The sequence below is a fragment of the Octopus bimaculoides genome, chromosome 6 (genome assembly GCF_046866305.1).
Source record: "Octopus bimaculoides isolate indiv1 chromosome 6, ASM4686630v1, whole genome shotgun sequence".
Lineage (NCBI taxonomy): Eukaryota > Metazoa > Mollusca > Cephalopoda > Octopoda > Octopodidae > Octopus > Octopus bimaculoides.
The window spans coordinates 60261598-60280362 of NC_142933.1; the positions used below are offsets into that span (position 1 = coordinate 60261598).

General features: G+C 40.0%; 1 protein-coding gene across 2 annotated transcripts in view; it reads left to right on the plus strand.

The window, feature by feature from the left end:
• LOC106870866 (diphosphomevalonate decarboxylase) overlaps positions 1 to 18765 on the plus strand; it is a 70597-nt gene that overhangs the window by 28440 nt on the left and 23392 nt on the right. For both annotated transcript variants that reach the window (XM_089353970.1, XM_089353969.1), the window contains exon 4: positions 9225 to 9271. In XM_089353970.1, coding sequence (XP_089210096.1) covers positions 9225 to 9271 — 47 coding nt within the window. The remainder of the gene's footprint in view (positions 1 to 9224; positions 9272 to 18765) is intronic.

An 18765-nucleotide genomic window follows, 5' to 3' on the forward strand; every position in this document is an offset into this window, starting at 1 on the left:
ATTTGAATGACATTTCTAGACATAGCATACAGCTGCTTGTTCTACTGCTATTAGAAATATATATAATGATTTGGAGTATTATGTTCAATTTAAAATATTTTGTTCAATTTAAAACCATCATCATCAATATCATTATCTAACACTTGTTTTCCATGCTAGTATGAGTTTGACAGAAGTTGGCCATGAAAATTGTTTTTCCCAAGAGAGTTCCAGACCCCAGTAATGAACTCATTTGCATACAGCCAATCAGAGCAGAGCCACTTTTATCCTTTCTAGTCAGCACCGTGCATTCATTACTCTTTCCTTCTCTACTGGCAGACAGCAACCTTTTTGTCACTATTGAAAAAAAATTTCAGTATGACTACAAGTACTACTGTCTCTACCTGTCAGGCAAATGAATGATAAATATATGTAAATAATATTTCTTCCTTCTTGTTGTTGATCCTTCAATGTTCTCTGGTTACTCCAAAGTTGGTACAATAATACACTTGCCCAAACTGAATTGCTGGAGTTATTTCATTTCTTCCAGAAAAATGTTTTTTAAAAGTTATAGAGGTTTAAAGTTCAATCATTTTCACCCAGTCAGGAAACAGGATTTGGAAGCTGTCATTTTGTGTTTGATAAAATAGCACATGTTGTCAATATTTGTAAACGTGTTATGTCTCTGGTAATTTTCTTTCATGTAAATAAATCTTATTTAGCTGTTATTTTTAGCACGAAAGTTCTTAGGTAATTTTCTTTCATGTAAATAAATGTTTGTTAATTTAAAAGAGAAAAACATGAATGTGTCTGAGGCTTACGATTGACTAAAATTTCCAAACTTTAATTACTCATAACTCTTTATTTATTGATTTAGAGGGGAAATTACTTTCACTTCATTAATTAGCCTGAATATGAAATCAATTCGAATAGAAAATTGATGCTGGCAACCAAACAGAAAAGATCCTAAAAAAATAGTCATAAAAATGTGAGAGTACTAAGAAATTTCGCTGAGTACTATTATATTATTAGTAGTAAATTCTAGATCTATTTATTATAACTAGCTGGACCCATGAAAAATTCTTGGAAAATATAAAAAATATAAGCATTTTCAGGATGTTGACAACAAAATGTGCAGTCATGCACAAAATGGCAGCTTCCAAATCCTGTTTCCTGACTGGGTGAAAATGATTAAGCTTTAAACCTTTTTAAAAACAATTTTCTGGAAAAAATGAAATAACTCCAGCAATTCAGTTTGGGTAAGTGTATTATTGCGCCAACATCGGAGTAACCAGTGAACATCGAAGGATCAACACCAAGAGGGAAGAAATATTATTTACATATATTTATTTGTTTGCCTGACTAGTAGTTAGAGACAGTAGTACTTGTAGTGAGAGCGAAATTTTTATTTGAAAGTGACAAAAAGGTTGCTGTCTGCCAGTAGAGAGAGGGAAGGGTAAGGAACGCATGGTGCTGACTAGAAAGGATAAAGATGGCTTTGCTCTAATTAGCTGTATGTTCATTACTGGGGTCTGGAATTCTTGTGGGAAAAAAAATTTCATGAGCTGGCCCACCAGAGAACTGCACCAGGCTCCAATTGTCTGTTTTGGCATGGTTTCTAATGCTGGACGTCCTTCCTAATGCCAATCACTTCACAGAGTGTACTGGGTGCTTTTTATGCAGCACCACCATGGGTACTTTCTACATCACCCTGTCATAGCTGCTTTTCATGTGGCACCAGTATCTGCAAGACAAACACCTCTTGACTGAGAGAAAGAGTGGTGTGCATGACCATAAAGGACATGCTTGTATTGCATGCATGGCTGTGATTTCACTTAGTTTGACATGTCTTCTCAAGCACAGCAAATTGCCAGAAGTTGCCTTCACTTGTCATCTTCTCAGTGAGGCCCAGTGTCTGAAGATCCTTTCTCACCACTTCATCCCACCTCTTCCTGGGTCTATCCTTTCACAAGTTCCCTCCACAATTAGAGATTGGCACTTGTTTATGCAGCTGTCCTCATCCATATGCATTACATGACCATACCAGTGCAGTCTTTTTTCTTGCATGCAACATGTGATGTTATTTATACCCAATTTTTCTCTTAAATCATTTGCACTCTGTTGTACATGCACACTAATTTTACCCATCCAGCATAGCATGCTGGCTTCATTTCTTTCAAGCCTTCATGTGTCCTCTGTAGTCATAGCTCATGTTTCACAGCTATACAGTATAGCTGTAAATACACAGACAGCATACAATCTGCTTTTCACTCTAAGTGAGAGTAGTCCTGTGTTACTAACAAAGGTAGTAGCTCTCTGAACTTTGCCCAGGCTATTCTTATTCTAGCAACTATACTTTCAGAACTTCCTCCTTCACTGCTAACTTGGTCACCAAGGTGATGGAAGTCAACCCTAAACAATTATATTTTTAATGCACTCAAAATATATTTTTTAATGTATGTAAGAAGTGAAGAGCTCTGCATGGAAGTGTTATATAATGTAGTACTTCCAAAGTTTATATTCAAATATTGATTTATAACTTGGGCAGTAAATTGGTTGAGTTATTATAGCGTCAGGTAGAATGTCTTGTAACATTTGCTTTAGCTGTCTACACTCTGAGTTCAAATCCCTCTAGTATCAAGTTGGCTTTTCATCCTTTTGGGGTTGATAAAGTGCCACTCCAAGCAGTGGATTGGTGAAATTGTCAGAGTGTTGACTGAGATGCCTTGCAATATCTGGCACTTTAGATTGTAAGTTCAAATTCTGTCTATTATCACCAGTCTCCTTGAGGTAGGGAACAGTTTCTTTGAGACCTAGCTAATTGGCAATAAGTCTCCAATGCCAAACAAAGCTCCATATCAGCAGGAACAAATCATCTCAGTCATATCAATAAAAACAAGCAGATCTTGCACAAAGACACACACACATGAATTTAAAAGGAAGGTAATGGTTGAGCGTATTGTCCCCATTTCTTCATTTAATCATCTTTTGAAGGATAAAAGGCAAAGTTTAACCACACTCGTATTTAAACTTAGAATGTAATGGGATATATCTAAATGTTATTGGGTATTTTATCTGATGCTCTATTAATTCTAACAACCTACCTTCTTTAATTTATATTGTAACATACCGACTTCTAATACTTCTGTATTAAGTATTTGATAAGTTACTTTATGTAGGCGCTTTGCTTTTTGTTTTCTGTCTGACATAAATTGCTTTCATTGCTTCAGTTGATTTCATTTAGTTTCCCAGGCATTAAGCAAAATATAGCAACCATCGTCATTTTTGTGGTTGACTGGTTAAGTTTTAAGAACTGCATTCAGGTATAAAATTCATTCCAAATATTTATGCAAATGCCTGGGTTTTCAGACTCATTAACTGTGCTATAATATCCAACTTTATCTAAATAATCTTTCCTTTGGAGATGTAAAACCTTTTTAGATTGACTGAGGTGTGTAACTTTTAGTTTCATTGTTTTGAAATCAGAACTTCTTTTGTGGTACTTGAGATTTCTCATTTTACTTTGAGAGACTGGTGTGTTTTAGTCTTACCTTTTAGATTAATAGCACTTTTATTATTTAGTGTGAGAAAGATAGGGCAGTAGTTCATACCTCTTGCAAGTCCTGTTTACATTGGGAGGGTTGAGGTAGTTGAATGTTCAATGTCTCAAAGAAATTGAGTTATAGGCTTAATACTTTACCCAGTTCAACAACACCAACTAGCTTTTTGGTGTCTTTAGTGGAGTTAATTCTGTTGCAATCATTTGAGCTGGGTCTCTGGTCTGAGGTTAACTTTATTTCTCCCACCATTCTTGGGTGATGTCTTTCCTCCTCTAAGCCAGTAAAAAATGATGGTTTTCCTTGGTTTACCTCAAGGACACGTCTGCACTTATGTGAATAAGTTATACATAAAAAACATTTATTTGCTGTGCACAGTAAAAGTGTTAACGTGGCTTGTTATGAGATAGAATACTTAAAGATCATTTTTAACAGTTTGGTCTAGAGGAAGAGTTGGTGCATATTATCTTAATAGGCCCTCCAAAATGGTAGGGTGTTTGTTGGAGTCAGGCACAGTATGGATGGTATGCAGAAGAGAATTCAGTGCAAGTAAAGAGGTTTGGACAAGACCTTTAGTTTCCCAGGCATTAAGCAAAATGTAAAGTAAGTTTCCCAAAGGAGATTTAGGTGTCAACCCTACAAGGTAATGGAACATTCCTCATTTATGCAGTGTTGCCACTACTTCCACCAATGAACTATTATTCTCAATTGTTAGTACAAAAGTTAAGAAATCTTTTACATTGGAAGGCCACAGTGAAGTTAACTACCATTTGGCAAAGCAACATTTCAAAAAAATTTTATACTACTAAACTTTACAGAAAATAATTCATAAAAGCTCTAATAATGTAAGAAACAAAAAAAATGTTGGAGTCTCAGAATAAGCATCCTCTCTGCCACTTAAAAAAAAGACTGTGCTGGTTTGGTCATGTGATGTGTATGAATGAGGACAGCTGCATAGAGAAGTGCTGAGCTCAAATTTTGGAGGGAACCTGTGGAAGGGGTAGACCCAGGAAGACGGACAAAGTGGTAAGAAGGGGTCTTCGGATGTTGGGCCTCACTGAGGAAATGACAAGGAGCCAGGAGTTGTGGTGATTTGCTGTACTTGAGAAGACGTGTCACGCTAAGTAAAATTGCTGTCATCCATACATCCAGGCTTTTCCTTTACAGGTGCTTGTGCCACATAAAATGCACTCGTGCTGGTGCTGCATAAATGTACCCATGCTGGTGGCACATAAAAAGCACCCAGCACACTCTGTAAATGGTTGGCATTAGGAAGGGCATCCAGTTGTAGAAACCATGCCACAATAGACGGAGTCTGGACAGCTCCTTGGCTGGTCAGCTCCTGTCAAACCGTCCAATCCATGCCAGTATGGAAAATGGACGTGAAACGATGATGGTGATGATTTCTGAATTTTTCTATTGGTAGAAAAGAATGGCTTTAACTAAAATGAAATAACTTGAAATATATTCCAACCTAATGCTTTTTCCTCAACTGGTGTACTTCATTCAGAGGGTTACACTTAACCCCTCAGAAGGGCACAAGTCACCAACCTCATTGGTAGGCTATTGGGAGTCAGGAGACTGTCACACACAATGATTCACAAGTGGTGAGATATCAGCTGATGACTCTTTAGCCAGTCTTCTTACTCCTTATTGGTTTAATCATCTGCTGTAACAAGAAAGTTCTTTTGTTTTACACCTGTTCTCCATGCTTGCAAGGCTTTGATGCATATGTTATTAAGGCACCATTTTGCAGCTGGACACCCTTCTTTTTGGTAATTCAAGTCGGAGACCTCTTTATTCCACTCTAAAGGCAAGCAAGTAAATCATTTATTGACTGGAAGACTGTCAACAAAACTGGCCATCTCAACTTCCATATAAGTGATTACACATATAAACAAACATACATACATACACATACACACACGTTCATGAAGGCCTTCTTTTAGTTTCTGTTTACTAAATCCACTCATAAGGGCCTGGTCAGCCTGAGTCTATAGTAAACGACACCTGTCTATAGTGCCATGTTGTTAAACTGAATCCCAAACCACACTGCTGTGAAGTGAATTTCTTAACCTCAAGGACATGTCTGCACTTATGTGAATAAGTTATGCATAAAAAACATTTATTTGCTGTGCACAGTAAAAGTGTTAACGTGGCTTGTTATGAGATAGAATACTTAAGGATCATTTTTAACAGTTTGGTCTAGAGGAAGAGTTGGTGCATATTATCTTAATAGGCCCTTCAAAACAAATGTGTATGCATGTATGTATGTATGTATGTCTTATAAAGTAATAAGGCTTATGGTCCTATAGGCCAGCAACCAGATGTATATAATTTGTTCATTTTTACATGTTTTCCATGTTAGCATGGATTGTATGAAAATGTATTGAGTATTGTTTTATAGTTTGATGCCCTTCCTGTCACTAAGTCTTAACTGTTTTTCAAGTAATAAGTTTTATATTTCATTCTTCTGTGAAAGTGTAGAGCTACAAGATAATTTGTTAGTAGGGAATGTCAGTATATGTTACTGTCTTGAGCATTTTTCATGAATGTGGAATGTAAACATTCACACACACACGCACGCACGCACACACACACGCAGATACACACATGCATACACACACACACACACACAAAACATACACGCATCATCATCATCATTGTTTTAACATCCACTTTTCTGTACATGCATGGGTCAAGCAGAATTCATTGAAATAAAGTTTTTATGACCTAGTGGCCTTCAGATTGCCACTCGTTTTTAAGTAAGGTAATGTTTTCTCATAATGACATGTTTTCATGGAAAACTGAAAATGAATGACACCACTTGTATGACAGTGGTACTCATTTACAACTATTACCGGATGTCTAGATGAGGAGGCACAAACACATGTATGCACACACACACATGCACATGCACACACGTATGTACAATCACATGTTTGCATGCACATGTACACACATATAGTTAGTTTCTTTCATTTTCTTTGTACCAAATTCACTCACAAGGCTTGGCTTTGATCAGCCTAGCACTATAGTAGAAGACACTTGCTCAAGGTGCCATGTAGTAGGACTGAACTCAAAACCACATAGTTTGGAAGCAAACTTCTTAATTACATAACCACGACAGGTTTCCATGAAGTTTCCATCTACTAATTTGATTCACAAGATATTAGTTGGCCTGAGGCTACTGTAGAAGACACTTGTCCTGGGTGCCACAAAGTGAAATAGAATTCAAGACTGTGTGGTAACAAAGCCAAGTTTGTTTCTGCATCACCATGCCTGCCCCATATCTATATTTAATAAACAATATTTATGTTCCCTACTGCCTAGAGAGAGACAGTAAAAGCCATGAGACAGCCTCTTTGCCTATACTGATCTGTGTTGGTATGTGAAAAGGCAGGTTGAATTAGATGTAGTTGATGTTCTTCTTAACCATGTGCAAATTGGCAGCTGTAGAAGGGATGCTTTGGGGAGATAGAATTGATGTAAATTGTTAGTATGAGCCTTGAGGGAGTAGAGTAAAATAATATGGGGAACAAAAAGGTGAATCAAGCAGGCCTTAATAGAGGTGATACAGGACAAGCCAGCTCTAAGACATGGGGTCCATTGTAGTAGTGCTAGAAAAGGAAGAGGTTGGAGTGTGTAACTGAGTACCTACATGCCTATTAGTCATCTAGCCATTTTTTAAATGCAGTCTAGGATGTCTATGTTGTTGTCATTTAACCCAAGGCCAACCTTGGTTGAGTAGATCTATAATCAGAAACATCCAACTGTGACTATCCTACCTTTTTCTTAAGTGCAGGGAACCCAGGATTATATTATCCAGTGTGATTAAACAATGGGGTATTGTTTTAAGGAAAATTGGCTACTCTTCCTAACAGGCCAAGCAACCCTTCTCAACACTGCGCTCCCAACTACTAGGACTTTACAATGACTTATAGGTATCGTATTTTGTGTGAAAATAAATAACTGTAGTACATCTATCTTCATGTATATGATATGTATATAATGTATATATGTATCCTTTTACCTTTTACTTGTTTCGGTCATTAGACTGCAGCCATGCTGGAGCACACCTTGAAGAATTTTAGTCAAACATATCAATCCCTGTACTTATAATTTTTTTTTGTAAAGCCTGGTACTTATTCTGTCAGTCTCTTTTGCCAAACTGCAAAATTGTGGGGATGTAAACACACCAACACTGGTTGTCAATTGGTGGTGGTCAACAAACACATTCATAGTACTGATTTGTTATGATGTTTTGTATCCGAATACATCTAATGTAAACAATGTGATTGAAGATGGAAAAATAGAGATAACCTCAATATGTGATTTAATAGCACTGTTAACACAGTAGGACACAGTATTGACTTATAAAGTGTTTGATATACTTGTAGTGTATCATGGTTGCATAATGAAATACAGTGTTCTTACAAGTAATTTGTATGTACGTACCAGCTGCCTGTAATGTGTTTAATATGTGAAATCGGTATACTCAATAGTGTTAAGCAATGAGTTTGTGGATGGTTGATAGGTTGGATGTGGTGCTGAAGAAGGAGCCAGAACTCCTGAAATATGCATATACACTCATTACCTATTTCTCCATCTTCGATCACATTGTTGTTTACATTAGATATATTCAGATATGAAATATTGTAACAAATCAGTGCTGGCTATAATTGCCGTAGATAATTTGTAGAGATGACCCTAACAAGTAATGTAAAGTGCACTGGTAACACAATAGGACACAGAATTGACTAATAAAGCATTTAATATACTTTATAGTCTATCATGGCTGCATAATGAAATATGGTGACCCTGTAAGTAATCAATTGGTTTCAGTTTTTTCATGAAATAAGAGACTAATTTAAATTCTTTGAAAATTTTTTGTATACATCATTCAGTCTTTTATGACTTTCAAAAATTATCTAAATTCATGCTATTAGCTCATTTGAGTTATTTCCCTTTGCTCTGTAATCAAGATCAGAATTTTCCCCCATGACATACAGATTAATTTTGTGAAATTATTTCTTAATATTTGAAATTATCTTCCTTTTTCTTTGAGTTCACTAACAATTGCTACAAGGTTTTGCTTTTTTTATTCAGGAAGTTTTAAATAATGCTTGAAATAACAATAAAATTCACCTCAAAGCATGCCTTATTTAATAGACTGAGGACTTTGGATAATGCCGTCCTGGATACATTGTCTGGAAATACAAGTGGTTACAAGATTGTTCCCTCCTTGTCCCTTTAGCATTTAAACTGACCGTATCTAGCTCAAATATTCTACCTGTTTTATGTTCAAAATCACCATATCTGGTCTCTTACAACTATCATACAATGTCATTCTAAAATTAATAAATGATCACATCATTAAAATCTTTAAGTTTCAAGATAATACAAGATTAATACAAAATAATGTGAATAAATAAGCATTGCATTTGACAGAATAATCTAAATGCTAAAGAGTCATTTTTACCAAATTTGGAGGCTCTGTAAAGAGTCAAGGGTGCTGACCTTCCACCTTTGGCCAGTTCATAAGGAAAAAAGCAAACAAAACAGTAACCATTGTAAGATCTGAACTTAAGACCATGTGGTCACTAATCCAGCACTTTAGCCCTATAACCATTTTGCTTTTCATTCATTGTTATTTTAACACTGCTCCATTTGCTTCTATCTCCACAGAGAACAAAACCCTGATAATCCTCGATTACAGAATATCATCCGTAAAAGTAAGTCGTTTTATAATTTCTGCAGTATAAGATAAATTTATTACATTTTTGTGTTGGTTTTACCAGATTCTTGATGTGAAATTGTGTGTTGAAACAGATATTTTTCCGCTTTGGGTGCATCATACCATTCTTAATAAAAACATGCATTTGTAATTAATTAGTTAATTAACTATAATGAAGTGCTTGTATTGGTAGAATAGTTGATGGTTAACAAGTTTGTTTCCAAACTACATGGTTTTGAGTTCAGTCCTACAGTGTGGCACCTTGGGCAAGTGCCTTCTACTATAGCTCCAAGTCAACCAAAATCTTGCGAGTATATTTGGTAGATGGAAACTGAAAGAAGCCTCTTATATATGTATGTTTTTGTGTCTCCTTATCTTGACGTGATAATTATTTATGAGTTTCACTTAGAACAATGTCTTACTCTTCTCAAGCACAGCATATCTCCAAAGGTCTCAGTCGCTTGTCATTGCCTCTGTGAGGCCCAGTGTTTGAAGGTTGTGCTTCACCACCTCATCCCATGTCTTCCTGGGTCTACCTCTTCTATAGGTTCCCTCCACTGTTAGGGTGACACAGCTGTCCTCATCCATATGCAACACACGACCATATCAGCACAGCCGTCTCTCTTGAACATCACATCTGATGTTTCTTATGTCCAACTTTTCTCTCAGAGCCCTTACACTCTGTTGCGTATGCACACTGATATTACACATCCAGTGGAGTATACTAGCTTCATTTTTTTCAAGCCTACGCATGTCTTCAGCAGTCATAGCCCATGTTTCACTGCTGTGCAGCACGACCGTTCGCACACCGGTATCATACAGTCTACCTTTCACTCTGAGCAAGAGGCCCTTTGTTACCAACAGAGGTAGGAGCTCTCTGAACTTTGCACAAGCTATTCTTATTCTAGCAGCTACACTCTCAGAACATCCACCCCTCACTACTGACTTGGTCACCTAGGTAATGGAAACTATTAACTACTTTTAGTTTCTCCCCCTGGCATGTGATGGAATCTGTTTTCTGTACATCTTTGGTGTTTATTGCCTCTGTGCATCTGTCACACACAAAAAACTATCTTCCCAGTTAACCTTCCTTTGACATTGCTGCACCTCTTGCATGTCCATAGCTTACACTGGGTACATCTTATGGAGTTTCTACCTATGTCTTTTCTACATATCAAGCATTTGTGATTTGTCTGCCTTCTTACTTACTAAGACTTTAGTTTTTGCTAGATTGACTCTAAGGCCCTTTGATTCTAGACCTTGCTTTCACACCTGAAACTTCTCTAGTTCTGGTAGTGACTCAGTTATGAGAACAAGGTCATCAGCATAGAGGAGTTCTCAGGGGCATCCTGTCTTAAATTCCTCTGTTATTGCCTGAAGTACTATGATGAATAAGAGGGAGCTGAAGACTGATCCTTGGTGAACCCCTACTTCTACACGGGAATCTTCACTGTACTTGTTGCCAACCCTCACCTTACTGACAACATCCCTGTACATGGCTTGTACAGGTCTCACTAACTAGTCATCCATCCCTAGTTCCACATTGACCACCATACAAGAGAGCGGGGGACCCTGTTAAAAGCTTTTCATGTCAATAAAAACCAAGTACATACGTTTATCTTTGGCTTAGAATTTCTCCTGCAGCTGTCTTACCAGAAATATAGCATCAGTGGTGCTTTTCCATGGCACAAACCCAAATTGCATCTCATCTAAACTAACTCTTTCTCTAATTAGTTGGGCTATGACCCTCTCTGTGACTTTCATTACTTGATCCAACAATTTGATACCTCTATAATTATTCCTATCTAATGCGTCACCTTTACCTTCGTAGCAGTTGACTATGGTGCTGCTACACCAGTCATTGGGTATGACTTCTTCATGTATCACTTGGTTTACAATATGGGTGACTGGGCCGTAGCCTACACTGCCAGATATTTTAAGCATCTCAACAGTGACTCCTGATATATGTATGTGTGTGTGTATATATATATATATATATATATATATATATATATATATATAGTGGCTGTGTAGTAAGTAGCTTGCTTACCAACCACATGGTTCTGGGTTCAGTTCCACTGTGTGGCACCTTGGGCAAGTGTCTTCTACTATAGCCTCGGGCCGACCAAAGCCTTGTGAGTGAATTTGGTAGACGGAAACTGAAAAAAGCCCGTTGTATATATGTATATATATGTGTGGCTGGTGTAAGGTCCCCTCTCAACCCAGAGTAACGTGGTGGTGGAACAAGGAGGTAGACAGGGCTATTAGACAAAAGAAACAGGCTTGGAAGGACTGGAAGAACGGTGGTAGTAGGGAATTGTACCAATGTGCCAGAAGGGAGGCTAGGCGACAGGTTTATTTAGCCAGAGGGGAAGCAGACAAGAAAAGATTTGCCAATGTTCTGCGCCGTGAGGACCAAAGACTCGAGGTATTTTGTGTTGCAAGACAGTGTAGGAGAGAGAATAGTGATGTCGTAGGAGAGAAATGTGTTCGCATGGATGATGGTACGCTTGCACTAAATGAGGCTGCAAAGAAAGAGGTATGGAGATGCCACTACGATAGATTGCTTAATAAAGAGAATGAATGGGAGAAAGAGAGCCTGCCGTATGTCGACCTAACAGAGGGACCAGCTATCCGAGTTGATAGTACCAGGGTAGATAAAGCAATTAAGAGTATGAAGACAGGGAAAGCCCCCGGCCCATCAGGAATCACTGCAGAGATGCTCAAAATATCTGGCAGTGTTGGCTACAACCTAGTCACTCGTATTACGAACCAGGTGTTATGCAAAGGAGTCATACCCAATGACTGGTGTAGCAGCACCATAGTCAACTGCTACAAAGGTAAAGGTGACGCTTTAGATACAAATAATTACAGAGGCATCAAGCTGTTAGATCAGGTTATGAAAGTTACGGAGAAGGTCATAGCCCAACTAATTAGGGAGCGAATCAATTTAAATGAGATGCAGTTTGGGTTCGTGCCAGGTAAAAGCACTACTGATGCCATATTTCTAGTAAGACAGCTGCAGGAGAAATACCTAGCCAAGGATAAACCTCTGTACCTGGCTTTCATTGACATGGAGAAAGCCTTTGACAAGGTCCCCCGATCCCTTATCTGGTGGTCAATGAGGAAACTTGGGATAGAAGAATGGTTAGTGAGAGCTGTGCAAGCCATGTACAGAGATGCTATCAGTAAGGTGAGGGTTGGAAATGAGTACAGCAATGAATTCCGGGTAGAGGTAGGGGTCCACCAAGGTTCCGTCCTCAGCCCCCTCCTATTTATCATAGTCCTCCAGGCAATCACAGAGGAGTTCAAGACAGGTTGCCCCTGGGAGCTCCTCTATGCTGATGACCTTGCACTAATTGTGGAGTCACTATCAGAACTAGAGAAGTTTCAGGTGTGGAAGCAAGGTCTAGAATTGAAGGGCCTTAGAGTCAACCTAGCTAAAACCAAAATCCTAATAAGTAGGAAGGTAGATAAAACACAAACCCCTTCAGGTAGATGGCCCTGCTCAGTATGTAGAAAAGGAGTAGGTAGTAACTCTATAAGATGTACCCGGTGCAAGCTATGGACACATAAGAGGTGCAGCAATATCAAAGGCAGGTTAACTAGGAAGTTAGTTTTTGTATGTGGCAGATGTACAAACAGCCATGCTTCATGGCAGTGAAACATGGGCCGTGACTGCTGAGGACATGCGTAGGCTCGCAAGGAATGAAGCCAGTATGCTCCGATGGATGTGTAATGTCAGTGTGCATACTAGACAGAGTATCAGTACCTTGAGAGAAAAGTTGAACTTATGAAGCATCAGTTGTGGTGTGCAAGACACGATTGCGCTGGTATGGTCATGTAGCGAGATTGGATGAGGATAGCTGTGTGAAAAAGTGCCACACCTTAGCAGTTGAGGGAACCTGCGGAAGAGGTAGGCCCAGGAAGATCTGGGATGAGGTGGTGAGGCACGACCTTCGAGCATTGGGCCTCACCGAGGCGATGACTTCTGACCGAGACCTTTGGAAATATGCTGTGCGTGAGAAGACCCGGCAAGCCAAGTGAGACCTAAATCTATGGCCTCAGCCAGTCCACTTATGCGTACCTTCCTTCATTGGACACTAAACTCCACTTGCGAAGACCTGTTGAGGCAAGTGAAATCGAAATTGAGTTGAATTCGACGACTGGCAACCTTGCCGGCGCAGTCTCCTTCATTGGACACGAAACTCAGCTTGCAAAGACTTATTGAGGCAAGCGAAATCGAAATCATGATGGCACCTGTGCCCAGCGTTGCCTTTCTGGCACTTGTGCCCGCAGCATGTGTATGGACCCTTGAGTGAGATCGTTGCTGGTACCCCTGGACCAGCTCTTGTGCGGGTGGCACATAAAATACGCCATTGAGCGTGGCCGTTGCCAGTACCGCCTGACTGGCCTTCGTAGGATTTTCGATCGAGATCGTTGCCAGTGCCCCTGGACTGGCTCTTGTGCGGGTGACGCATAAAAAGTCTTCGAGCGAGATCGTTGCTAGTGCCCCTGGACTGGCTCTTGCGCGGGGCCGTCGTAAGATTTTCGAGCGAGATCGTTGCCAGTGCCCCTGGACTGCCTCATGTGCGGATGACACATGAAGTGCACCATTTTGGGCGTGGCCGTTGCCGGTGCCGCCTGGCTGGCCTTCCTGGGATTTTCGATCGAGATCGTTGCCAGTGCCCCTGGACTGGCTCTTGTGCGGGTGACACATGAAAATTTTTCGAGTGAGATCGTTGCTAGTGCCGCTGGACTGGCTCTTGTGCGGGGCCGTCGTAGGATTTTCGAGCGAGATCGTTGCCAGTGCCCCTGAACTGGCTCTTGTGCGGGTCCGTCATAGGATTTTCGAGCGAGATCGTTGCCAGTGCCCTTGGGCTTGCTCTTGTGCAGGTGACACATGAAATGCACCATTTTGAGTGTGACCATTGCCAGTGCCGCCTGGCTGGCCTTCGTGGGATTTTCGATTGAGATCGTGCCAGCGCCCCCGGACTGGCTCTTGTGCGGGGCCGTCGTAGGATTTTCGAGCGAGATCGTTGCCGGTGCCCCTGGACTGGCTCTTGTATGGGGCCGTCGTAGGATTTTCAAGCGAGATCGTTGCCAGTGCCCTTGGGCTGGCTCTTGTGCGGGTGACACATGAAATTTTTCGAGCGAGATCGTTGCCAGTGCCCCTGGACTGGCTCTTGTGCGGGTGACACATGAAATGCACCATTTTGATCGTGACCGTTGCCAGTGCCGCCTGGCTGGCCTTCGTGGGATTTTCAAGCGAGATCGTTGCCAGTGCCCCAGGACTGGCTCTTGTGCGGGGGACACATAAAATGCACCATTTTGAGCGTGGCCGTTGCCAGTACCGCCTGACTGGCCTTCATGCGGGTGACACGTAAAAGCACCCACTACACTCTCTGAGTGGTTGGCGTTAGGAAGGGCATCCAGCTGTAGAAACTCTGCCAAATCAGATTGTAGCCTGGTGTAGCCATCTGGTTTCACCAGTCCTCAGTCAAATCGTCCAACCCTTGCTAGCATGGAAAGCGGACGTTAAACGATGATGATGATGATATATATATATATGTATATCTATATATATATAAGAAGGAGAATGTGTGTGTGTCTGTCTGTTTGTCTGTCTGTCTGTGTGTGTGTGTGAATTCCTAAAACTCGAGAACTGCGCAACCAATTTCATTCAAATTTTACAGATGCCTTACTTAGGGTTCCAGTTGTGTTTTAGTCAAAAAAAATTTTTAACTTCTTGCAGAGTTCGAGCCCACGGCAACATAATATCTCCACTATTTAAGTATTACGTGTCAAAAGTGAAACAAAAACACTCATGTCAAATACTTTCACTTTAAAAATGAAACTATTCCACTAACTGAAACAATCACATTTCGATACTGTAATGACAGATACTTTCAGAGAGAGAGAGAGATGTATATGTATACATATAGATGTATATGTATACATATAGATGTATATGTACACGTTATTCCTCTAACTGAAACAATCACATTTCGATACTGTAATGACAGATACTTTCAAAGAGAGAGAGAGAGAGAGACAGAAAGAGAGAGAGAGAGAGAGATGTATATGTATATATATATAGATGTATATGTACACGTATATGTATAGATATATATATATATAGATATAGATCTATATGCATACATGTATATGTATACATATGTGTAGATGTATATATATATATAGATGTACATGTAATATGTACACATATATACATATATATACATGCATACAGATATCTATACATATATACACCCATCACACACATACACATGGACACAAACACGCACATTAGTCATTTGTTTTCTTATCCAAAACTACATCAAAAGTACTGAATGGATCTTTATGAAATTTGGAAATTACATTCTATGCATAATGGCCATAACTCCCATGAAAATTCATATATTTTTGATGTTGATGAAATTTTAACCCGAACATAAACAAATGAGCACTGTCTGTAGCTGGTCTTCTCTTGGAAGAGCCCTGCTTCTCACATGGACAACTGTATGTTGGCTGCTCAAGAGTGGGCAGCAAAAAAAAAACCTATTTGCATATGCTCCACAAGGGAAAACAAGGAACATTATTTACAATGAGGTGTTATAATCACAACAGCAAGAAAGTATGTACATGATCACCTTCTTTTATGAAACTTCATTGACTTTCATATATTTATATTGATATACATATATATACGTGTGTTTGGGTGCATGTGTGTGTATATATATATCTCTATATATAAAGATGAGAATGTGTGTCTGTCTGTCTGTGTGTCTGTGTGAATCCCTAAGACTCGAGAACTACACAACTCTCTTTTACAAACCCAGTGAAAATACATATATTTCATATGTCAAAGAAATTCAAGCAATACATATAACACCAAAGTTAAAAACATTCCCAACAATTCCACAATCCCCAACCTCCAGAGCTATTGAAGAAACTGTTATCATCAACTGACCAAGATTCCTAACATTTGCAAAACAAAATTAGACAATATGACGCTGTACTAAAGATGACATCATTTGGAACCACAAGAGATTTAACTGAGGCAGCATTCATCCAAACTTTCAAGATCCAACCTCAGATTTATCATGGCATTGTCTCTCTACTACCTCTGTCAAATGAATCACCAAAATTGGCCTTTCATTATTTATAATCTGTACCTGTTTGTTTGGTTACAAAATAAAATACACAAAACATGTTTCTGAATTACGTGTATTTACTTTATATACATATGAGTTGAAAACTTTCTTCTAGCATTCCACTTAATATCTATGTTCCATGCTGGCATGGATTGGAGAGTTATTAATGTAGAAATATGGTATCGTAGCTACTAACAGTTGAGGGTTGCGTAGTCTAGACGGCGTTTTTAGATTTCATTATTCTCTTTAACCCGGGCAACGCCGGGTATTTCTGCTAGTATATATATATATATATATATATATATATATATATATATATATATATATACACACACACACAGCAGCCTGGCTTGTTTTTATATATACATACAAACATAATTATATATATACATATATACACACACACATATATATACATACATACATATACACACACATACATATATACATACATACATACATATATAGGAATTTCAACCATGTTTTGTGGTCTGCTACCACAACAGCTCCTTTATAGGATCCAGTTAGCTCAAGACATCATCAGGAGGAACCACGTACGGTTTCGGCTCCTACTCATCTACCGTTTTGACGTGGCGGGGCCACCCCCTTTCGGAGGTGTCTTCAGCTCTGGTGTTGGGTGCATGTCTTCTTTCACTGTTTGTGACTGTTCTAATTCAACTGTGGAATGTCCCTCGCTATGGTTATTTTCCAGGAGGTTCTGGCCACACGTCTTATGGTTCATCAACCCACGTTGTGAAATAACTTTCTTCCGACATACCTTCCCTTGGTGGATTCGGATCCAGTTAGCTGAAGACATCATCAGGAGGAACCACGTCCGGTTTCGGCCCCTACTCCTCTACCGTTTTGACGTGGCGGGGCCCCTCTTTTCGGAGGTGTCTTCAGCTCTGGTGTTGGGTGCATGTCTTCTTTCTTCTATTCCCTGGCCTCTTCGATGCAGCATCGAGTGTCAGCGTCCGACTGATCGTCATGTCAAGTTCCCCTTTTTATATCTGCTGCTAGGCTCCAGCAGGCAGCCCCAGCTAGTTGTCACGTGACACTGTCTAAATTTCCCGCTGCTAGGGTCCAGTAGGCAGCACCAGCAAGTTGTCACATGACACTGTCTAAACTTCCCGCTGCTAGGCTCCAGCAAGTAGCCCCAGCAAGTTGTCACATGACACTGTCTGAACTTTAACTGACAATGGAGGGCGCGAAGCCACTTCAGTGTCAGCCTGTCTCACCTAGCCATGTTATGACTTTCAAGCCATATTCGGTCTTCCCGCTTCAGCCATATATAGAAGCTGGCTTTTTCGACCGCCTCCTGTATCCTCCTTATCAGTTTTCTCAGTTCCGAGTTTGAAAACGCAAATCTTCTCTTGAATAGCGTTGTCATTTTTCTTTCAATGAAGCCTCTAGCCCCCACTGCCAGATGGTAGTACTCGACAGTCCATCCCTGTTCTCTGCACTCTTCGATTAGTTTTTCATATCTCTTCTCCTTACGTTTCTCTGCATTGTCGATGCTTTCTTCCCATGGTACTGTCAGTTCTAGCAAGATTCCTATTCTCTGTTCTGTGTTCCATATGACTAAGTCTGGTCTTTTTGTTGTTTTTATAAGTGGAAAAATTGCTAGACTTCCCAAATCCGTGGCCAGCTCCCAGTATCCCTTCCATCTTTCGTCTATCTCTTATATTTTATTTGGAGGCCTGATCTTATGTCCTTTTCCCTCCTTCTGGAAGTATATTTTCCTGCGCTTTTCCACTTTGGGGTACTCTCCTCTGTTGTATCCCTCGATCTTCTCCTTGAGTGCTGCACTTATGAAGCCAAGGACTTGATTATGGCGCCATGTATACCTTTCCAGTGCTAGTCTGCAGCTTGACAGAACGTGTCTCACCGTCGCTTTCTCCCCGCATCCACATTCATCGGTTGTTTTTATGTTCCATCGAACTAAGTTCGCCGGTGAGGGTAGAACGTCGAAAGTAGACTTGATCAGGAAGGCTGTTCTTGCTTGTTCCCAAGCCCAAAGTTCCTTCCATGAGATTCTGCGACTGACCACGTTTTCCTCCCATCTCAGGCACTGCCCCTGTTGACTGCATTGCACCAAATGTACATTCCGCCTTTCTTCTTCCTCCTTTCTCACTTCGTGTACCACTGCCTCTTTCATCTCTTTTACACTGCTCTTGCAAAATGGCCTGAAACTGCTCGTCCCTAGGCTGGCTCTTGCTTCTTGCGTTGCTCCAACTATATCGGCATGTTTTAGTATTCCGATCGCCCTGTTTACTGCCTCTTCCGCATTCCATTTCCTCCCTGTTCGTACCTTTGGAGGGTTTTCTCGGATGCT